The sequence below is a fragment of the Eucyclogobius newberryi genome, unplaced genomic scaffold, assembly GCF_026437365.1.
Source record: "Eucyclogobius newberryi isolate DKJ021-1_F unplaced genomic scaffold, fEucNew1.0.hap1 SCAF_11, whole genome shotgun sequence".
In the NCBI taxonomy this organism is placed as follows: Eukaryota; Metazoa; Chordata; class Actinopteri; order Gobiiformes; family Gobiidae; genus Eucyclogobius; species Eucyclogobius newberryi.
The window spans coordinates 20939918-20963402 of record NW_027315735.1 but is presented as its reverse complement, the minus strand read 5'-3'; the positions used below and the strand labels follow the sequence as shown (position 1 = coordinate 20963402).

Sequence of the window (23485 nt, the reverse complement as noted above, 5' to 3'; positions counted from 1 at the left end):
TTTGAGGACTTTTGCCTGTTCAAAAGATACCATATTCAGTTTTGATGTGTTAATTGCTGTGACAGCATTGGTAGATTTTCATCACTTTAAAACTCATGGATAGGCTAATATTATTAAAAATAAATATATTAAAAGTATAATAAAATAGGCCGTGGCTGCAGAGCCGCGGCACGGCCTTATAGCCACATGGCTAACCCTAACCCTAACCCAGGGCCGGCCCAGCCTATAAGCGAACTAAGCAGCCGCGTAGGGCCCCGAGGCGTTAATAGGGCCCCCAATCTGGCAACCCGTCTTATGTGAAGTGCAAGCGCAGCGTGCGCCACTAGTATAGTAGCGCTGCTGGCGCGGCAGCGCACACAGCGGTAACATATAACACACAAACCGCATTTATTTGTAATGACAATCTGGCAACCAAGACACCAAACCTGCGCTGATTGGGCAACTTCATTGTGCGCGAGCAGAAGAGAAAAACATAAACACAACAAAACGTGGTCCCTGCGTGGTCCTCATGTCCAGAGGAATATATCCCCCCGATGCCGAAAAACGAAAGAAGAAACTTGTTGACGATGTAAAGAAACTGCAAACTCAACAACACTCTCCAGGTATTGAACTTATCTTACAAAGAGACGGTTAATGCTGCTGTTTGAAACAACATGATTCTGTCACGTTAGTTCGCTCAGGCTGGAGGCGAGACGAGAGCTCTGAGCACAATATGTGTGAATGAAAGATAATAAGCTTAACATTTACACCAGCCAGGGAGTGTTAGCTGCAGGTGAGGCCGGTGAGGGGCCTCTATGGTCCGGTCCAGACGAGCGCCGTCTCGTCCAGAACCTCTGACGTGAGACTTTGGAGTGAACAGTGTGCGGCCCCTGTCCCGGGCCCCTGTGCAGCCTCAGTTAGAGATGAGCTGGTTTGAGTTTTTGTTCCTCTCTCTCACATCACCATGTGTGAGATCAATCGTGACTCGTGATGTCTGTTTTACTTTGACTTCTTAAAGTTGTTGTTGTTGTTGTTGTTTTATGGCGGTTGGCATCCGAGTGTTGCATTACTGCCAGACTTTATTCCTTAGACTGTTGTTGCTGTTGTTATTGTTTTATGGCAGTCGACAGCCGAGTGTTGCATTACCGCCAGACTTTATTCCCCAGACTTTGTCGTAGTCCTAAAAGTTCTTCTTCCAGCGCTTTGACAAAGCCCAAGAGGTCATGAGATGCCTTTGTCATTGTATCCTATAGAAGTTCTTCCTCACCTCAGACTTTGTCGTAGTCCTTGTTGTTGTTGTTGTTGTTGTTGTTGTTTTATGGCAGTCGACAGCCGAGTGTCGCATTACCGCCAGACTTTATTCCCCAGACTTTGTCGTAGTCCTAAAAGTTGTTCTTCCAGTGCTTTGACCTCCAGTGCTTTGACAAAGTTGTTGTTGTTGTTGTTGTTGTTGTTTTATGGCGGTTGGCATCCAATTGTTGCATTACCGCCAGACTTTATTCCTCAGACTTCCAAGAGGTCATGAGATGCCTTTGTCATTGTATCCTATAGAAGTTCTTCCTCACCTCAGACTTTGTCGTAGTCCTTAAAAATTCTTATTCCATTGCTTTGGAAGTACAAAGCCCATGAGGTCATGGGACGTCTTTGTTGTTTTACAAAGCCCATGAGGTCATGGGACGTCTTTGACGTTTTATCCTTTAGAAGTCCTTCTTCCATCACTCTGTCGTTTCTAGGCCCATGAAGTCAAAGCGCGTTAGAACATTCTCTTGCTCCTCATCCTCGGCTCAGTCTCCAACACCCCCCACCTCTATAAACGTTTACCCAGCCCTGTGCTACATAAGTAAGCAACCACAGCCTGACAACAACAAGGTATATCCTATGCAGATGCAGTCAAGAAAGTTTCAAGTAACGAGTTTAGAGTAAATACAGAGAGACGAGCCAGCGCTGCTCCCAGCCAGGGCGAAATGAGAAAGGCCAGCGTGGCTCCCAAGAAGTGTGAAGGTTTCAAGAGTGGAGGTCCCAAGTGTGCAGGTTCCAGAATTAATGAGAATACCCTGGTTGTGGATAGAGAGGATTTTGTACTCTTTATGGTGGATGTTATAAACTGTGCTGCTCAGGCTCAAAGCAGAACTGAAAGGATCAGGATCATTGCTAAAGCTGCAGGGAGATTCCTTGGAACAAAGGAGCTTGATTGGGCAGATATAGAAAACAGGCTAAAGGCGCTAAATGGGAGTCGGAGTGATGGGGGTCTGCTTTTGGGGAGTCAGAGTGATCAGAGTGACGAGATGGGGGTGGGGGTGGTCTCCTGTCCTCGCCCAGTCTCGTAGACGCACGGCTACCAAGCAGCGACATCAGTGGACATATTAAAGCCTATAGAATGAAGCCTGAAGAATAAAGCTGTACGGTGGAAGCGCCGAACGTCAAAGAAGGAGAGGAAGATGAAGAAGAGTCTCCCTGGAATAAAGCCGGTTGGTCTCTGAAACAACAACAACTATTCTAGTCACAAAGACATATCATGACCTCATGGGCTTTGTAACACCAAAGCAATAGAAGGAGTACTTTTACGGACTACGACAGAGTCTGAGGACTACGACAAAGTCTGAGGAATAAAGTCTGGCGGTAATGCAACACTTGGATGCCAACCGCCATAAAACAACAACAACAACAACAACTATTCTAGTCACAAAGACATATCATGACCTCATGGGCTTTGTAACACCAAAGCAATGGAAGGAGTTCTTTTACGGACTACGACAGTCTGAGGACCACGAAAAGTTTGAGGAATAAAGTCTGGCGGTAATGCAACAATTGGATGCCAACCGCCATAAAACAACAACAACAACAACAACAACAACTATGAAAAGTCTGAGGAACTAAGTCTGGCGGTAATGCAACAATTGGATGCCAACCGCCATAAAACAACAACAACAACAACAACAACAACAACTGACAACAACAACAACAACTGACACAAACCCTGTGACTGGATCGCCAGAACGTTCCGCAGATTGAACTCCCGCCCATTATTCCGAAACCACAAGGCCAACCCGGCCCTTTCTCTATCATAAGCCTCACAGCAAATCAGCACATGCTCGACAGTCTCTGGCACCCGACAGTGACCACACAGACCGGTCGGATGTTTGCCTATCCTACTCAGTGACCAATTGAGTCCAGTATGGCCAATCCTCATGCGGGCAAAGGCCCTTTCCTCCCACGCGTTCCTGCCCATAGACCCGCAAGGACCCACACTACCCTGTATGTGATAGAGATGCTGTCCAGTAACACAGTGGCTCCAAAATTCCTGCCAAAGGCCGACCACATGACTCTTGATAACGGGCTTGATTTCAGATTTGCTTAACTCAACCGCCACATCAATTGATGGCCGCCTAAGGGAACGTTTAGCCAGTGTATCAGCCATTTCATTACCATCCACCCCCACATGCGCAGGGACCCAAATGAAGGAAACCCTCACATCCTTCCTGGACAGGGAGAGCATCAGACAGAAGATGCCATTCAACACATCCTGTCTGCAATCCGATTTCCCAGATTTAATGCTTTGCAATGCAGAAAGGCTGTCAGAGGCCACCACAATGCCGCAACACTGCAAAGCAGATTCCGCCCATTCCAATGCCAGCCGTATCGCTATGAGTTCCGACGTGAAAACAGAAAGGCGATCTGTCAACCTCTTCTTGACCGCCAGCCCCAGGTCAGGCACAAAATAAGCGGCGCCAGTGCGCCCACTCTCAGGATCCCTAGACCTGTCGGTATAAATAAACACATCACCTGAGTGCTTATCGATGAGCGCTTGAACGGCAAACTGCGGTGCCCTCCCAGCGACTCCACTAAGCTTGCCATGCAAGCTAACATCAACAGGAGCCGGGACAAATTTCCACGGAGCTATAGCAGACAAAGCCACCGACGGGCTCACACGCAGATCACCAACCCCCGCAAGCCGCGCCTTCGCATTTCCTACCTAGCTAAAAACCATACTGCCAGCCTCATTCTGCCCCCCATCAACCCTGAGAAAGTCCCTCACCGGGTGAGAGCTCGTATGACCTTGCACATTCACCCAGTAAGCCAACAGAAGTTCTAGCCTCCGGAGCCGTAGCGGCAATTCCCCCAACTCAACCTGCAGCGCCGAGACAGGGGAGGTCCTAAAAGCCCTACAGCAGATGCGCAAGGCCTGGGCTTGCTCCACATCAAGCTTCTTTAAGTTAGTCTCAGCCGCAGACATGTAGGCTATACAGCCATAATCAATAGCCGCCCTCATGACGGCCCGATAAATACCCAGGAGCGACCTTCTGCTGGCCCCCCAGTCCTGGCCGGATAGACAACGAAGCAAGTCATTCACCCTTTTGCATTTACCACTGACCTCATCAATGTGCTGACGCCAACTAAGCCTCTCGTCAAAGGTGACCCCCAAGAACCTCACCTCCCTGACCTGTTCGAGCACCTGCCCATGCAGTCGAAGGGAGACGTCCCTATGCCCATTGAAGAAACAGATCACTTGAGACTTCCGTACGGACAGTTTAAACCCCCACTTCAGGGTCCACTGCTCCACCTGCTGTATTGCCCTTTGCAGTTTCGCCTCGTAAAACCGGAGATTCCTCCCTCTCACCCATAGAGCGCCATCATCAGCATAAAGGCTCCTCCCAACAGACCCATCCACGTCGTCAAAGATGTCCTTAATCATAACATTGAACAAGATAGGGCTACACACACTCCCCTGCGGGATCCCATTCTCTACCTCATAGACCCCAGAGTAAGCAGCGCCCACTCTAGTTTGAATACGCCGGCCAGACAGAAAGCTCCGGACCCAGTTAAACAGTTTACCCTTCACACCACACTTCCGCAGCTTAATAAGGAGCCCATCCTTCCAAACCATATCGTACGCCTTCTCCACATCAAAGAGCACCGCAATAACCTTTTCTTTCTGAGCCCTGGCCAGCTGGATATCAGATTCCAAACACAACACGGAATCCATGGTGTTCCTGCCCCTACGGAAACCACTCTGGTGCGCGGGAAGCAAACCCTGACTCTCCAAGAAGTAATCCAACCGCTCGGTAACTATGCGCTCCATCGTTTTCCCGAGCTGCGACGTCAAGGCAATCGGCCTATAACTTGAAGGGTCAGACGCTGGCCTACCCGGCTTCAGAACCGGCACCACCGTAAACTGTTTCCACGCAGATGGAACACAACCTGAATCCCAAACACGGTTGAAAAGACCCAGGACTAGCCCAAGCGTGTCATCAGTCAAATGAGAGAGCATGTCATAGCACACCTCATCTTTACCCGGGGCTGTCTGTTTCGCCTTAGAAAGTGCTCTCCTTAGCTCAAACAAACTAAACGGAAGGTCAAGGTCATCTTGAGTCGAAGGCTGGTGCCCAATCAGCTCAGAATTCTGGGCCAAAGTACTCTCCCTGTAGTGCCTTTCCGCAGGTGAGAGATTGTCAGAGCTGTGCACCGACACAAAGGTGCTAGCCAACAGTTCAGCTTTGTCAACGTCGCTGACTGCTTCAACACCATTCTGTATTAGGACCGGGGTCCCGTGACGGCGCTCAACCCCATGCATCCGCTTAATCATCCCCCAAACATCCCCGAGACGCGTTTCTCTCCCAATTTTGGAACAATACCGCCTCCAACAGGCACTCTTGGCCGTTCTTACAGTTTTCCGCACAACAGCGCGGGCCCTCTTGTAGTCAATGAGGGCACCCTCAGTGTGGGTAACCCTTAGCCGGCGAAACGCCGCATTTCTCGCCCGAACAGCATAACCACATGCTTCATTCCACCACGGCACCCGCTTCCTATGTCCACTATCACCACTCTTAGGAATCGTGCCTACCGCTGACTGCGTGATGAGCGAGACAATTGCACTATTGAGATCATCCACCTGAGTCAATCCTCCTTCCTGCAGAACCCTAGAACCATCATCAGCTTTCCTCAGGAAAGCCCCCCAGTTTGCCCTTGCCAACTGCCACCTCTGGATCCTCGTCCCCCTGACCACACAGCTCCCAAAGCCAATCTCGGTGCGGACTAGATAGTGATCGCTACCAAAAGAAAGATTACCAAGAACCTCCCAACTACAAACACCAGCTAACTCCTTGGACACAAGCGTAAGATCTATTGCACTTTCCGTACCGGTCCCCATATCATAGCGGGTCCCTGAGAGGAACGTAAAGGTTTATGCACTTAAGGTCCATCAGCCAATCACATCGCAGCATTTTTTCACACAGAGTCCAGTGTGTGACGTTCTGATCAGAACAAACATTTATATTGTAATTCACTTTTAATAGAGCAATAAAACATTTCAATTTATTTAAAAAGCATCATTAGACTATTTGTTATAAATTATAATAAATTGATATTGAAAAATAACCAGACACATTAAAATTACATCTGTTATAGAATAATACTATATATTTTTCTATAAAAGTGGCAAAGTTGCAGAAACGCAGTCGCTTCACAATAGCGAGGTTTGGACCTTCACTTCTAGTTCTGTTCATTCTCTGGGAATAACATTTTTGCACTGTCTAGTTTTATCAGTGTTAATTGTTAATCAAGCAATGCTTATGCCATTTGTTTAATTTAATATAACTTGTTTTGTCACTTTAGCAAGAAGGAACAGTTGGGAGCTGTAAAAGATAAATTAGTAAGGATAACTATTACTTTTACATTTTCAGTTAAAATGAATCAATTTGATCATAATAATTTTTCATAGCCAATATTGTATTGAGTAATTAAGTACACTAATGTATTAATAACTGGCTTTAGTCATTTTCTCCTGGCACAGTTTCATCACATCATCATTTTATAGCATTACAACCTCAACATTTTACTCTTACTTTAGCCGGCTGGACCACATTAAAATGCACCAGAATACACAAAAAAGGTCTGAAAATCTCTGGGGGAGGGCCCCCAGACCCCCCCTGTTCATTAATTTAAACTGACAAATACACCCAAAAACATATCTGGGACGTGTGTTATTTGTACAGGGAGTAGAGGTGATGTCAGCGGAATACCAAGTTGCATTGTGGGATTTAAGTTATCAATATTTGAGCTTGTGAGGTGTTGAGAATAAACTAACTGGCAAACAGATGCCCTGGCGTTTTGGTGCGCTTTGTTTGCGTTGAAGAAAGTTCCCATATGTGAATTGTTTACTGACAATGGCAATAAAACTGATTCTGATGACGTGGTGAGGGGCCCCCAAAAATGTTTTCGCTTAGGGCCCCCTGAAGGCTTGGGCCGGCCCTGCCCTAACCCCAAGACCTAACCCTAACCCAGCGCGGTCATAACACGGCAGTTTCGCGGCTCTGCAGACACTCCCAATAAAATAAGGGAGTGTCTACGGAGCCGCGGCGCGTGACCGAAACTGATATGCTTTCTTGTGCCGCGGCTCCTGAAACTGCTAGGCTATTTGGCCGCAATGGGTTAGGGTTAAGTTTAGGGTCAGGGCTAGCGTTAGCCATGAGGCTATATGGCCGTGCCGCGGCTCCCGAAACTGCTGGGTTATTTGACCGCGCCGCGGCTCTGCAGCCTTGTCTAGGGAAGCTGTACCATGCAGCTGCCTGCAGATTTTGGAGTATGTTGTGAAAAAAAACACTCATCGAGGAAGGTGGAGGCATTAGCAGGGGAAAAGTATAATATGAGCGTTGACAATGTTTTGGTCAAAGCATGTTTGGAATGAAGCTGCCGCAGCGCCCTCTGCCGGTGCTCAATACACCGCTCACAGGGATAGCGCTGCCCGATAAACCGATCGCGTTAAACAAGAAACTTTCTTGACCCTCTGGTAACATTTCCATTGTCCATGTGGCATGGGCACGTTTGGTATAACGTATATGCGGCCAGGGTTAGTACTTATAACATCCGGTTTTACGTATTTTCTACTTACTGTTCCTGTTTAGCATGTTGCTATCGTTAGCTTCCTATCCACGTGTGTCCTGAGCTGCTATAAATGTGTTCACGAGAGATAAATCCCGTTCAAATGTGCGTTTCTATAACATATCATTGCTGCGTTTCTTGGTTAAATTTTCCTGATCAAGTAAAATATGAATAAAGATTACTTTATTGAAGATTTTAGTTATTCTGAGGATGAAAATAACTTCAACTATTCGACGTGGAAACCATCAGGCTTAATCAATAGAGATGACTCCCCTCCTGCAATACTGGCTTACTCCATCAGCTCTGGGCGAGACACATGGGGACAACACAGCCCAGAGCAGGAGGTGGACAGTGATGAGGGAAGCAGTGATGAGGGAAGCAGTGATGAGGGAAGCAGTGATGAGGGAAGCAGTGATGAAGAGTCCGTTGAGAAGTGGATGATGCTGGACGAAGATCCAGAGGAAGGAGACTCCACCATTCAACTGAACCTGAGCTTCTCCATCAGCTCTGAAGAGGACTCAAACCATGAAGGTGCTCATCTTCTACCAACTTATCTTAAGTCATAATGGATTGATAAACACCAACAAGCTGAAGCAATTGATTAATCGTTAATTTACTCTCCTTCTATTAAAAGATAAAAATATCCAATTGTTTCAAGATCAATGGGCTGTCTCAAAAATAGATAAGGTTTGTTTTCTTAACTGTGATGTACATATACTATCTATTATGTCTGTCTGCATTATAATATCTATCCATTTCACCATAGGACTCTGGGGAAGATGGTTCCATTTGCCGCTACTTTATGCCCGACCGGTCACTCTTTTGTCCCATTTGTAAGAGGACAGGTCATCTTGCCAAAAGCTGCCAACTGCAAAAGGTTAGATTTATTGCAGCTGTTCATTAAACTTTTCTGTTCTGCAAGTTTTGATCGATTAATTAATAAAGAGTGTAGTGTACAAATATAATTTAATATTTGAAAGTGTGGCTACAGCTATGTTTGAATGTTTCATGCTTCTTTACAGAAATGCCCCATCTGTGTGCTTTGTGGGATTCAGGGTCACCTTCAAAAGGAGTGTCCGAGTCGACCTTGTTCCAGATGTGGTTTACTGTCACATGGGGTCAGGGCCTGGGCCTGTGACCGACTCCCTGTGTGGAACCAGCACTGCCAGCGCTGCGGCCTCATGGGACACCTCTCAGATGTAGGTTTACTTTAAGCCAGTGCTTCTCGAGCTTTTTCCACTGTAGGAGATTAAAATTAATCCCCCCCACAACGTCAAGAAATTATTCAGTATTATAATTGATTGCATTTTTACTATATAAACGGCTAAATTAATCTGAAATAGCTGTAATAATTAATTCAATAAATTACTTTTATTTTTGGTACCAGAGTCATTGCCATTATAAAATAGGCTTTCGCTGACTTCTTTGTTTTGTGCATGAAGCTATGTATAAACTGACACATTAGATTAATTAGATTAATTTCTCTGCAAATGTGAAAAGTGCTCTTTCTGTCTCTCCTCAGCTGCTTAGACAGTGAGTGTGTAAAGTCACCTGTCTGTAGTGGGACAGGGTAGAATTGGTAATTTATTGCAGTGAATGTGGCGTTTTAAAGAGAAGAGACACTTAAGTAACTTCTTGGTCACTGTGGATCCCTTCTGTGGGTCAGCGTTCTTAATAGACTGCTTTCTGTGCGGTGCAGACTGCCCCACTCCTCTGCTGCATCATATTAACCCTGTGTTGGCCCTGAGTGTTGCTCCAAACATGCCCTTTATGAGCAATGTGCACACATTTACCCAAATCTCCCTCCCCCACCGAAGTTCTGCTTTAAGCCATTAAATGCATTAGTGAAACATTACTATCACTAAGCTGTTTTTTTTTTTACATGCCTCTTCCTTTAGCTCTGCCCAGACATTTGGAGACAATATCATCACACAGTAAGACAGCTATTTTACATAGTTAAAAATGGTTTAAGCATTTGGCATGGTATCCATTTTTTCCCAATACAGATATCAGTGACAAAAAGTGCCATCAGGATACAGCGTGCCATTAAACAGAAGAAGCGGTTTACATACTGTTACAACTGCTCCAGGAGAGGTCATTACGGCCATGTAAGTGAACATGCAACCAAAACCAAACCTTAACCGTATTCTCTTAACTCGTGGTACATGTAGGCTTAATTGTTCAATATATCATATCGTGTTATTTTTTGGGTATGTGTTTATTTTAGGTTTGCAGCCTCAAGAGGATGACTAGTGGGACCTTTTTCACCCTGCCCTATGTTTATCGCTATGACAGTAATGAAAAAAACATTGAAAGCGGGACTCGAAACGGAAACAAAGGTAAAAAATATAAATATACTGTACAGGTATTTGCAGAACTTGTATCAAATTTTAATGCATTTTACGGAGTAATTCTGCTTTATGTTCCTATTTGACATTTTTTTTATACAAATGTAACATACTAAAAATGTTGGTATGGAAAAACTGGTATGTCCACAGAACGCTCTATAGAATGTTTATTGTTTGTTCAACACAATTTTCTATTTTGTCTGGTGGTTCTAGATATTAGTGATAGAAGTGTAAAGGGTATGTAGGCATTGCAATCACAACTGAACTTGTGTTTCAGTCGATCTCAGTATATAGACATGCCATGCCTCGTGTGAAAGCTCCAGAATTCCCTCACTGAGCTGCAGAAGCTGCACTAGCACTGAGACATAATTGGTTGCAGGTGCTGGACTTTAGATCCACGACTCATTTGTTTCCATTTCCAAGATGGTTTTAGTTTTAGGACCTAGAAAGTGTGAGTCTCATTCTGAGAACCAAAACACCACAAGAAAACAAAAACTCCTGTTTTTGTAATTATCGTTAAAAGTACTATTTGATTTAAACATGTTTACCTCATAGCGTGTTTACGGACACAGATTATGTGTGGGACATTTTTGACCGTTCGATAGAACCCCATTGTAACGGGGCTTAATGCTCGAATGTGATTTACTATGTGACAAAAATGACCACATATTTGTACGTTGTAGACAATAACGGCATGTAAAAAGTTTACACACACACACACACACACACACACATATATGCAAATTATTACCTGCTGTCTTGAAAAAAAAATATATATATATATCTTTATCTTTATGTAAAATAACTACTAAGGAAAGGTGTTGCTGTCTTTTTTATAATTTCAGAAATTACAAATGAAATACCTCCTCTGGCTGAACAACAGCAATTACTTGAAACTTTTGAAGAAAAAGACAAAGATGCATTCTTTCTAAGAAGAACAAAGATGGGACAGAAAGCACAAGCCAGTGGTAGGAAGACTTGGCCAGAGCGGCGCAGAGAAAGGCAGGAGGTGAAGAGGCTGAGGAGGGAAGCCCAGACCAGAAGAGAAGGAGGGTTGATGGGGCATTGCCAGGACAAATCCGATGATGATATTTTGTATTTGGATCCTTTTGGGAACAGCAATCCCTGGCAATACAGAAGTCCATCAAAGAAGGCTTATAAAACACTTCATCAAAGAAACAAAAATAGCAGAAAGACACAAAGAGAACATTTGAAAAGAAGATGGCGAAAAAAAACATGACTTTCCAGGGATGGAAATTGATAGCAAAGAGCTTCTTTCTCCCAAACAAAGAGTGCGCCATAGAAGATAATACATCACAAATTTGGACTTGATTAGTAAATGATACTTACTATAAAATAATTGCCATATGTGTGCCATATGTGAATAAAACTGTAATTGCAAGTATAATGTAATAATAATAATTATTAAAGGCATTAATATATCACGGTTTTTAATGTTAGTGAATTGTTTGTGAACATGGTTGTAGAAGAAACGCTCATCCTAATGTGCAGTAGACACATCTATGCGTTTCTTCATGAAAAGCGCTATTTCTTTTATAGTATTTATGGAACGATGCTCCTGAATTATTAATGAGGCGAGCAGCTGCCTGCAACGTGACAGACCAATGTAATCAATCAGTGAACGTGTCCCTGCTGCAAAAAAACCCTCATCGTTACAAAACGTCACACTTTCAATAGGATGTTTTATGACGTTATTAGCAAGAGACGTTTATCTTCAACTAGTGTCTTTTGGTCGGCGTGTGATAGCTTAATGTAGCATTTTATATTTCTGTAATCGATTAGCGATGCCTGGCTCAGCCCATTGATTGATGTTCACTACACTCCCCGCTGACCAGAGAAAACAGACGACAGCCAGAGCAGAGGGGATTTAAATCGGACACATTGCATTACTTTAAATGACGGAAAAGGTAGCTGTATGCATTGCTCTTGTAGTCTGTGATAATACATCGATGAAACCGTCCAATTAGCGGGACTCGCCTACGTTAGCTAGCTTGCGGTGTCTTCACTGTTTGACTTGTTTTTCTGCGTTATCCCGCTTCCTGTTAGCTCGGCGCTGGGAGAAAAATCTAAATTATGCTAATTAAGAAGCAAACACATTTACCCGAAGCACAGGGGCGGAACCACGGACACAATCCTACCCGTGCATCGTGTCTTTATAGTAGCACATAATGTTAGTAACTTTAAAAAGAGCTTTTGAGCCGCTTGTTGTTTGGTACGCTGTCACCCGAGAGCTAGCCATCTTGCTTGTTGAATTCAAGCATTGAAACATGGCAAAGAATAGCTTTTGAAAACAACCAGCTACAATACATTTTAAGTATTGCGGTGTGCGCGTGTGTGTATGTGTGTTTTGCATTGGTTTATAAATAGAATGTGTTTTTGAGGTAGCTTGGCTTCCCTTGAACTATCGAAATAGTTTGAAGTTTTCATTAATCAACACAATCTTTATTGATGTGATCCTTGAAACGATAAACACTATTTTTGCTGCGTGTTGAAATACATTGTAGTACCGTCTCATGTGATGCATGTACGGCACGAAAGCGTTTCATAGATTAAATGTATATCGCGTAGCAATAAGAGCCTTTGAAGTCCGGACTGGTGCTGCGTTTAAGGACCGAGCGTGTTTGTTAAATGAAACAGCCCTCTGTAACCAGCCATCCGAGGTAACGAGGAGGAGAGCTGGTTCCTCCCGTGTTAAAGGCTCATCTTCCCAGATCACCTCCCTGCGCCTCCGCCCTGTTGCCCACCATGGACCCCCCCAGGACTCGGTCTCGTTCCCGCTCAGGCTTCTATCACTTCGGCGTGAACGGCGGTGGGAATGCTGCCGGTGGTGGGCTAATGAACGCGAGCGGAGGAGGACTGAACTACCCGCAGCAGACCAACCCCGGCTGGGCGTCTCATCACCACGGTGGTCGCAGTCACCTGGAAAACCTGCAGCACACACCAGGGGGCTACTTGTCATCAGGGGCGCCGCGACACTCAGCCCATGGACCGCACAGACATCATCCCGGAGCAGGTGAGCGAGCTTATGTCAACAGGACCGTGCAGTCACACCGGATACAGCCCCGGGGGCAGAGGCAGACCCTGGCAGCAACAGGCTTTGAGACCTTTAACAAGCAGTTTTGGTGCAACAGCTGGAGGTTACAGTTGGAAGGTTTGCAAGGAAATTATTCAAGCCTAAACTAACTAGGGATATGGGCAATACGCCTATTCTGCATCTGCACAATATATTTAATAATGTTTCCCTTAACTCCCCCCAATGTAAAATACTACCGATACTATGGATGCACTAATAGTGTTTTTGGACCAAGTAACAGAAATAAGTCGATCAATGAATGTGATAACACTGGCTGTTGTGGTCTCAGAACTTCTCAGAACATGTGTACATGTTTGCGTGAATCTGGATCAAATCAAAATTAAATGTGTTGCCATATTGTTCACCCTTAAAATGCAGATTCACAGATTCTTGAACACGTTGGATCAGTTATGATATGTAAATAAAGACAGAAAAGTCCGCTTCCAACTCTGGTATTGGGTGATATTTAATCAATCAATTGATCAAAATGTATGAATACAGCACAATTCATGCTAAAAGTGCTTTTAAGATTCAATGGATTGTGAAGACGGTGCTTCACACATAGTGTTCTACAGCAGGTGCGTTGGAGAAGGCGTCCGCAACGCTGAATCAACTAAGAAAAAAATCCCGCACACTGCAAATAATTTTTCCTGATGAAGGCCTAGTTGCCGAAACATTGCTTCTTAACCTGTATATAAAATTTCACCTTGCAAGCAAGACTAGATTATATTCTTAGAAGATACAAAGGATTTAAATCTAAATATAAGCAAATAAAAGCATAATCATTCTATAATTACTTTAAAGAGAAGGGTGTAGATAAAATTAATTTATTCATAAGAAAAAATAAACACAACAATGTATTGTTGTTGCCACAAAATGTGGTATTAGTTGCCTTTGGCAACAAGGTCGTGTCTGCCTGCAGAATCTATTTTTCCCTCTCCCACTGGGGTGAATTGGCACAAGCTTACGTACTCCCGACAGAAGGTTTATTTGACTCTTTATATCTTAGTTTTTAATTTGTGGTAAATGAGTAGTGTTCTGTATGTTGTCAGCTGTTGGCTAGTCGGTTCACTGCTTCTCCTCTGTTCTGCAAAGCCACTGGCGGGGTGTCTTTGAGCTGCCACTATCAGCAGCCTTCACATGGCTGTGGAGTGGCGTTGCAAAGACAAGACGAAAGGAGTAGGATAGCTTTCTGATCTCCTTTTTTCAGAAGAGGCAAAATGTGCACCCAACAGAAGCATAACACAGAGATGCTTTCCAAAGTGTTACCCTGTTTTTGTTAAAGGTTTTGGGGGAGTGCTAAAAAGGAAGTGGAGTTGATTTAGTTGAAGGGCATCTTTCTTAAGACTGCATTGTCAAAGGTTGCATGCATATCACAAATGTGGCCCTTGTGATGAAACAGATGAGTGAACCTTTTCTGTCTTGTTTTAGTCTTATTGAGCTATTTTAAAAATGTTGGATTTTCACATTACGCCAAAGATGTAGATTAAAACAGATCTGAAGTTGTAAAAATCTAAATCATGACCATTGATCAATATAAAGACGTGTATATATATTTCTCAATATAAAGATCCTTGCATGTAGTTGGATTACAACAAACTGGCATCAGTTCAAAGGCGGGCAGCTGCACAAGGGTGGTGTGCAGTTTCTGTTGGTTTAGTGAGCATCTGTCCATGTTTCTTGTGATACTGTTCTGTGCCCCATCTTATCTGATTATGTTTCTTCCCTCTGTGGCCTCCAGGAGGAGTGTTACAGTTTCATCCAGATAATGTGTTTGGCGACGATCGGGACAAAGTAAGTAGTATGTAGTATAAAATAGGAAGACATCGGCCTCGCCTGGTAGGACTTTTCTTTTTCATTTGTTTCTCCGAACAATCATATTTGGATGTATAGATGGATGATAGCCCAAGCCCCAAAAGGCAGCGTCTGTCTCAGCAATCCATGTTGGACCTAAACTCTGGCCCACCCTCAGCACCCTCCTCCCCCATGCGCCCCTGGGAGCTGCCCCACAGTCGCAGACCTCATCCCCACTACATGCCAGAGCGGTGCCACACACCAGTCCGCAACCGCCGCAGGTACATTCACACAAACATACCATGTTAATGTGTTACTGTCAATAATCTGCTATTGCTGAATATTTAATACAGTGATCCCTCGTTTATCGCGGGGGTTACGTTCCAAGAAGAACCCGCGGGAGTCGAAATCCGCGAAGTAGAAACCTTTATTTTTTTACAGTTATTATACAATGAATTACTCCATAAAACATTGAAAGCAAGGAACAAAACCTTTTTACAGGCCCAAGCATTTGTTTAACAAATAAAAGTACTGTATTAACGTTTGTACTGTACTCTCACCGCTCTCTCCCGGAGCTCACGCGCGCGCTCTCACCGGCCTCGCAAACTTAAATTTGGCAAGCGGTTTTACGTACGTGTACATATTAATCCATAACGTTATTGACACACAGGTAGAGAAGACGCAGAGAGACTGTTTAGCCAATCAGAATGCAGAACACAATGCATGATGAAAATCCGCGAAGCAGCGAGTCCGTGAAAAGTGAACCGCGATATAGCGAGGGATCACTGTATCTGTATTAACATATTATTTTTTTAAGATGAATGAGATTTGATGTGTTTAGCTATTAATTTATACCCAAACTACCGTAGTTTAATCTGGCCCTTGCGTTTTTGTGGTTTGTCACTCTGAACATTTGTTGCCAAAAACTAAAGGTATTATCTTCTATTCATGGTTACAAAAATATCACTCAAGTTTTGAGATTACGTAGGAGTCTTGTTGCTCTGCCCCCCCCCAAAAAGAAGCAAATTTGAGCTCAGTAGTTGCAGTAGTGCTTGTGGCTGTGTCTTGTCATTGAGTAAACAGGAAATGAAGGCGTTGTTTGACAGGGTGCCACATGGAAAGTGTAAGGAATATGATAAGAATAATTGGCTGATTATTGAATTTCAACGTGTGTAGGTGAGGCACGTGTAATCTGCGCTCAATCGGACAACAAACCTAGGACAAGTACGTTTTTTGAAATATAAAAAGTCCAAGTGGCTATGGCCGATTTTGATCCAAAATGGCTGACTTCCTGTCCGTCATAGGGCAATGCTCCAAAGTAATGTTTGACTTATCCCATGGAGCTCTATCACTGTTCCAAATTTCATCAGACTCGGACAAAATTTACATGTCCCGGTTCTAGACACCGCTATCGGGGTGGGTTGAAAATTCTCGCAATGCATGTTTTATATCGAGTCTTTACCCTGATGTTAGACTTTTCGTCTACGTTCAGGGGGTCAAAGATGCAATCATTTGGGGGGGAAATTATTGTAATAATAACCGTAGAAGAAAAATGACTCTTGCAGTTTACTGGAAGAGTCTTATGTGATGTACTGGCAGACGACAAACAGTTAAATCGTATGGAAGAATTTGAGGATCCCTGGGTAATTTTGTCCTTACAAACTGGAAAGAGCTAATCAAAACAAACTGTTCAAACTTACACAAAAATGTTAAAATCCGAACCTGGTTGGCTTATGATCAAGGTTTTACACCAAACGGTACCAGATTTAGATTTAAGGTCAGGTGTGTCCAAACGTTTTTCATAGAGGGCTGCATTTTGAAACTTATACGGAGCAGAGGGTCACAGACAACCAGACAATGACATGAACCATTCGAAATTTTGCAATTGATTTGATGCATGTCCACACTTTTTAATAAGACTTGGAACATTAATATTAGGTTGGTATAACCTGTTTGAATTTTTCCAATTTTACAGTAAAACTTTTTGTTGTTTTGGGCCAACTTAAAAAGTGGTCTGAGGGCCACAGTTTGGATACCCCTGGTCTTGATAGAAAAAGTAAAAAACCACATTGTAAAAGAAAATCATATAAAGCTTTGATTTGTTGAAGTAATCCTTTGACTTGGACAAACAGGACTGTTATAATAACTCGTTATTATAACCAAGAAAATAGGTCAATTATTGACCATTAAAATACTCTGATTGAAATATTTTCTAAAGCATATAAATCAGATATTTTTTAAGGAGAATAATATTGAAATTATATAAACTCATTAATCTAGATAACTTAATACATTCAAAATAAATGAGTTGGTGAAGGTAATTTTGCTTTAACAGATGGGACGGGAGGGTATTTATAATTCTCAATGGAGGACCATAAAATCCCCCATTCTGTTGGAAAAATATTTGACATTTTTCATAAAACCGTGTTAAAGTGCGCACTATTCACAGGGAAATTCAAACTGCTGGAGAAATTGTGGTTGCTAGGAGGCTCACCTCTACCATGTGTTTTGGGACTATCCTGTTACAGTTTTTGACTTGCCATCCCACTTGATTTCAAAACGACTGTATGTACTTGTGGGTCTTAAAACTCCTGCCATGAACACAGTCAATGGATATCTTTGGACCATACTCCTGGCAAGCGAGAACAATGGATGACAAAAGCTACAATAAAGGACTGAACTGACAATATTGACATACTGTACAAAAAAATTGAATAAAAACACATTCTGACTTAAAGGTGGTATGGACGATTTTTTTTCAGCAAATTTTTTATCATATTTCCTCGTGGCGTGGATAAATCATTTGTCCTGCCACGTATCAATCATAAAACGCACCTACCGCTCACCTGCAGCCGCGTGCGGTTCCTCTTCACGTCCGCGTGCCTAAGCGCATGGATCTATCATAATATAGTTCCCTCAGTGTACGGGGCAAAATGAAGACGGAGAAAGACAGTTCGAGCTGACGCAGAAGTGGACAGAAATCTACGGGAGACGAGCGATGCGATGCGCTCCTTTGCGCTAATAAACAAACGCACGTGTGTGTTGTATCAGTCCGCACGGGGGAGTGCGCATGCGCACTTCCGCCTGCGTTCTCAAATCGCCGAAAAATCGTCCATACCGCCTTTAATTTGGAAATGGACAAATTTTGACAGACTTTTGACCAGATGGGACGCTTGTTTTCTTTGTTTTATGTTTAGTCAAAAAAACAATAATAATAAAAAATAAAGATATTACTCAAGGTTATATAAAGTCTATAGGATTTTATGTAGTAACTTTTTGTAGAAAAGAGGACAATTTTAGCAGCACAATTTGGATAATTATTTTTTTTCTTCTCATAACTTTTTTGCCAGCCCTCCTATAAGGCGTCAGCGAGGTCGCAGAGATCGCCTCACTCGACACCACCACCATGGCCACAACAGTCACCATCATTTCAACAATAACAACAACCACCACCACCACCACCACCACCTGCACCCCCACCACGGCCCCTCCTCTGGGCATCAGGATGAGAACTACCGCCACCTGGCTCCTCCCCCAGGTTACAGCCCCTACAACCAGCAGCCTCCTCGAGGGCCCGGCCCAGATGAGCGCCCAGGGTACCATCCTCCCAACCCCTCTCCCAGACCGATGCACCAGTCTCCCAACATCTCCCCCCGACTGCTGCACGCACATGCACACCCATCCCAGCAGCAGAGCAGTGTGGTCCTGGACCTCCATGAACAGGTGAGTCTAGGAGCTCATTATTAAATCCTTCTAGGAGCTATAACTTATTATAATGAGAGGTTTGAGGAAATAAAACTCACCGTCACCACTTCATGCTATGACGATTACAAAATATATTGCTATCGGATCCTGTGACAAAATGCGTTTAATGCAGCTTTATGCTCAAACTCTGACTCTCTTCCTCACTCGTAGAGCGGGTACGTCGAAACTGTAAATACGAGGTAAATACGGGTCGCTCGCACAAGTCGGGTCGCTCGCACAAGTCGGGTCGCTCGCACAAGTCGGGTCGCTCGCACAAGTCGGGTCGCTCGCACAAGTCGGGTCGCTCGCACAAGTCGGGTCGCTCGCACTCGCACAGGTCGGGTTGTTTGCACAAGTTGGAAAAATGGGAATTCTGGAAACAGCATGGACAACTCGAGTTGTAACATAGTGGGCATTTGATTGGTGGAAGGCAAATCAGAAAGAGCAAGAGAGTGGCTTGCAGAAGTATTTGTACCCCTGGAACCTTTTCACATTTTGTCACATCACGACCACACACACAAAAAAAAAAACTTCTCCGTCAACTTTCGGTGTTTAAGAGGGGGGGTCACGTGGTCAGCCAGACGCTCACGCGCTCTCTAGAGGAACAATATAGGTTTATAGTAGTTAATAATATTATTTCATTGTCATAAAATGTCCATGTTTTTAATGCTTTTTAAAGTGATTTCCCTAAATGCCTATAAAAGCCTTCTAAACATATATCAGGGGGTTTGGGCAAGTACTTCATATTTAATTTATATTCAACCCTTTTCTGCATGAAGGAAACTCAATGAAAAATAAAAACATGAATTAATTATTGTCTGCACAACTTCTCTTACACTGATGTAATAAAATGCACTTATCATCCACTTACTGCTTTACATTGGCCCATGCGTAACTCGGTTCATTTGTGACACAAGTGATGCCAACAGCTTTATCTAAACTGCTAGGTTTAACTTTGGTCAACCACAAATTGTCAGAAGGCATTAATATTGATTTGTATTACCATCTAATCACTCTAGTTTAACTTACTCTTGAGCTGGGACAGTTTCTGCATCTGTCCTATGGATCTCCCTGTCGTGTTGGTGAGAAGCAGCGCTGCTGTCTCTGCTTGTGAAAGCATGTCGGTGCCATGGAGATGCAAAACATGGACCGGATCAGGAGTCACGGACTGGATTAGGCAGGTGCTGCATGAGAGAATAAGTGCACTGGATTTATATGGAAACTCTGATCTAGCAGATCAAGTTTAATAAAGATACTGGCGATCGGTGATTAATTCTGCAGAATTTGATTGGCGGGTGCCCTGCCTATTCAATGTTAGGAGAATCGCTGGATATTGACCTTATTCCACCCTACCCACCTTTGTCTCTTTTTGCCACAGATCAGCTCGTCCGTTGTAATCACACTTGTGGTTGAGCAGGAACTCCGTTCACTTAAGTGGAGAACGAGGGTAAAGACTTGCCGCTATGTAATGACATAAAGTAGATTGATTTGTGTAAAATGTGCTCTGTTTATGTGACCAACAAGTCATTCCCTGGGCGGCCTGAAAACAACTTTAGTCTGTGTACAACTTTTTTTCTCTTGAGGTCGGCTGACCTATGTTAACTAATACAACCAGAAGAAGGATTATGTTGTATGGTGACACCCAGACGGGCTCTCGGAATAATGTGAATAGAGCACATGAACACACGCAGGTAGGGTGAACGAACTCCACCCCTCAGAGAAATCTCCCCTCTGAACTGCCCAACAAGCATATGGAAGCAGCTCCTGATATGCTCTCTGAGTAAGTGACAGGTGGATTTAACCAATCACAGTTGAGTATGAACTCTCTAATGTTGCAGATCAAACTACACTTTTAACCCAGAGTCGCTCTCTGAATAATGTGTAGACTTTGTCTTGTGTTGTTTGTATTCAGGGATCAGTCCCAGGATCGTATCCTGTGTCTCCTCCTGGGGCACCACCAGGCTTGCCACCTCGCTCCGCCCCCCAGCAGATTCCAGCATGCTCTGTGGTCTTTAGCGGACAGCATTACCCGGTCTGCAGCGTCCCTCCTCCTGTAAGTCTGCTAGTGGCGATTTATTTAGCACTGTTGATTTGGCCTGATGCAATTGTTTATTTTTTGTTTTTCTCTTTTGCTAGGTCCTTCAGACTTGTTCAGTGCAACATCTACCCATGCCCTACCCATTCCCACCTTTGCTGTCCAGCGATCCAACCTTCCTCCTCCCACCTCCTCACCTGCCCCACCCTTCAGCTCATCTGTCCCACCACGCTACACATCTGCCCCAGCCAGGACAATTTGGGCCGTACCCAGCACAACAGGCTCGATCTGTAGGTCTAGTCCTAAAAAAATATATACTTTTAAATGGAACCTTTTGCCTGACTGTATGTGTGTCATTCGTAGCCATTACAAAGAATAGAGAATGATGTGGAGTTGCTTGGAGAACACCTGTCATTGGGGGCTGGTCTCCACTATCCCCCGGCCACTCACCCAGCCCTGACACCACACTCCACCCAGCTACACTTCCTGTCCCACGACCCTCTTCCACAGGAGTTTTTTGGCGTGGTGAGATTTATTTTCTTACATTTTCATAGTCCAATATTGTCTTAGGTAATGACTTAAGAGTGTTTTTTTTCCCTTCTGTTTAGTCCTATCCCAATTTCATACAACGGCGAATCCCAGGTCGACGTTACCGTTCGCAACAGCCACTGCCACCTTCGCCTTACCACCCAAGCCTCCTGCCTTACTTTCTGTATGTTATTTATTGTAAGAATGATGTGCTTGATTTGATAAGTTCTAAAAATTCAATGTACTTTTTTGTAGTTCAATGCTGCCAGTCCAGCCAACAGGCCCTGCAATCAGCCTAGAGCTGGATGTTGATGATGGAGAAGTTGAGAACTATGAGGTGTTTTTTGTTTAAAGTTTTACAGCTAACCTCTAATACTTGTAAATACCAAATATTGACCCATGGTGTCCACCAGGCCCTTCTGAACCTTGCAGAGCGTCTGGGAGAAGCTAAACTCCGTGGGCTGACCAAAGGAGACATCGAACAGCTTCCTTCTTACCGGTTCAATCCGAACAACCATCAGTCTGAACAAACACTGTTAGTATTGTCCTGTGGTAGAATTATCCAAACTAGAGCTTCTCTTATGAAACATGGTGTTTTGTTTTTTGCAGTTGTGTGGTGTGCATGAGCGACTTTGAGTCTCGCCAGTTGCTGCGAGTACTGCCTTGCAGCCATGAATTTCACGGAAAGTGTGTGGACAAGTGGCTGAGAGTAAGCATCCAAGCAAATTGACAATCACATAAATTGTAAAGTGACAGACAAGTGGTTGAATTATAGCAGATCTTTAACTGCAAGAGGGAGTCTCCAAGTTGAAATTCAGAACACTAGGTGTTAGTGAGCCAACAACAGAATTAATAGTAAGATTTCATTAGTAAGGATTTTTTATTCAATACAATATTGTTGTGTGATTTTTTTTTTTTATTTAAAAACTCTCTCTTGGGTTTGTGTGATCCTGCCAATCATGTAACACAAACCTTGTTTTCTTGTCACCAGGCGAACAGGACGTGTCCCATTTGTCGAGCTGATGCCTCAGAAGTACAGCGGGACTCAGAGTGACCACAAGAGGGAGCCAGACACTTGTTTTACACCTTCAGCACTGCCCGTTACTGATTGACATGAGAGCATCCACATCTCTCACTTTCTGCACTCATGCCTTTTGTGCAGCACTTTTCTTTTTCATTGTTACTTATTTACTTTTAGAAGCATTTGTCCCTAATGGATTTGATCAGAGTTGTCAAATTTTGTGTGTACTTTTCTTTGGTAAACTACCACAACACTCCTCACTGTTAGCAGTGCCATGTGTGCATGTGCATGCACACTACTGTGGAGCTCTGAAAGGATGTCCTCTGACGCAGGTACTGGTTGTGCGTGTGTGCGCGTGTGTGAGCGTGTGTGAGAGAGGTCATAGGTGTTTTGGCGCATGCCTGAGTTTAGGTGTATGTCAGAGTTTGTGCTCTGGCTTTACTTCCCCTTTGAATGCACTGTATGTTAGATATTGAGTGAAACTTTACTTAATTTTGCCACTAAGGGTCCACGTTGCCGTTTTAATTATAATTACTAATATTGTTAGCAACATTTAGTGTTGAATGATTGTTTTCCTATACCTAACAGTTACCTCATCATTCCTGTTATGGTCCCAATTCATTTAACGTGCTTCACGCAACTAATAAGCACATTATATATACTTTTCTTGTGGGTTCTTAGCAAAACTAATTTTGTCTGTGTTTTTGCAGTGGCACATGTGTTACATGTATACAATATAATAAACTGTAAAAAATCTATGATCTGTATACCAAATAAAAGGCTTGTTAAGAACTTTTTAATTTGTGTATTGTCAAGTTGATTACGTCATCCCAAACCCACAATTGCTGGGAAATGTCTTTGAATTATTGGAAGAACGGGCAAAAAAAGGTGTTTTTTTACTGTGGTATTTTTGGGCTGAAATTTGTATAAATTTTTTAGACGGGTCAAAGTAGACACAATCGGTCTGTTCACACTTGCACAAACACCACATTCAAATTGGGGCTAAACCCAGAATTAATCCAGGACTTGAACAGGACCAAAGTCTACATCGGAATTAGACTAGG

At 43.6% G+C, this 23485-nt stretch overlaps 2 protein-coding genes across 6 annotated transcripts; both read left to right on the top strand.

Moving 5' to 3' along the window:
* Positions 1–7684: 7684 nt before the first annotated feature.
* On the top strand, positions 7685–11587 carry LOC140352622 (uncharacterized). Of its 3 annotated transcripts, none has more exons than XM_072437757.1 (8): positions 7685–8201; positions 8262–8388; positions 8492–8544; positions 8624–8734; positions 8880–9056; positions 9756–9965; positions 10085–10196; positions 11051–11587. In XM_072437757.1, exons 1-8 carry the CDS (start codon positions 8025–8027, stop codon positions 11443–11445), a joined length of 1362 nt encoding a protein of 453 aa, XP_072293858.1. In that variant the 5' UTR covers positions 7685–8024; the 3' UTR covers positions 11446–11587. The 3 variants fall into 3 exon arrangements, with proteins under 3 accessions (XP_072293858.1, XP_072293857.1, XP_072293859.1); XM_072437756.1 differs by having other exon boundaries at positions 8247–8388; XM_072437758.1 differs by having other exon boundaries at positions 7685–8388; positions 9756–9791; positions 9864–9965.
* Positions 11588–12023: 436 nt separating this feature from the next.
* LOC140352586 (RING finger protein 44-like) lies at positions 12024–23219 on the top strand. 3 transcript variants are annotated; one of them, XM_072437754.1, is made up of 13 exons: positions 12024–12133; positions 12938–13239; positions 15041–15093; positions 15193–15374; positions 18444–18816; positions 20750–20890; positions 20974–21162; positions 21236–21397; positions 21481–21584; positions 21656–21737; positions 21814–21935; positions 22010–22109; positions 22392–23219. In XM_072437754.1, the coding sequence occupies exons 2-13, from the start codon at positions 12972–12974 to the stop codon at positions 22452–22454; spliced, it is 1839 nt and encodes a 612-aa protein (XP_072293855.1). In that variant the 5' UTR covers positions 12024–12133; positions 12938–12971; the 3' UTR covers positions 22455–23219. The 3 variants fall into 3 exon arrangements, with proteins under 3 accessions (XP_072293855.1, XP_072293854.1, XP_072293856.1); XM_072437753.1 differs by having other exon boundaries at positions 12878–13239; XM_072437755.1 differs by lacking the exon at positions 12024–12133 and having other exon boundaries at positions 12807–13239; positions 15044–15093.
* The last annotated feature ends 266 nt before the right edge of the window (positions 23220–23485 follow it).

Coding starts and splice junctions, on each gene's coding strand:
- LOC140352622 (XM_072437756.1), top strand. CDS start 8,025: ATGAATAAAGATTACTTTATTGAAGATTTTAGTTATTCTGAGGATGAA. Junction 8,389..8,491: donor AGAGGACTCAAACCATGAAG/GTGCTCATCTTC, acceptor TTCTATTAAAAG/ATAAAAATATCCAATTGTTT. Junction 9,966..10,084: donor GGAGAGGTCATTACGGCCAT/GTAAGTGAACAT, acceptor TGTTTATTTTAG/GTTTGCAGCCTCAAGAGGAT.
- LOC140352586 (XM_072437754.1), top strand. CDS start 12,972: ATGGACCCCCCCAGGACTCGGTCTCGTTCCCGCTCAGGCTTCTATCAC. Junction 21,585..21,655: donor AGCCTCCTGCCTTACTTTCT/GTATGTTATTTA, acceptor ACTTTTTTGTAG/TTCAATGCTGCCAGTCCAGC. Junction 21,936..22,009: donor CATCAGTCTGAACAAACACT/GTTAGTATTGTC, acceptor TGTTTTTTGCAG/TTGTGTGGTGTGCATGAGCG.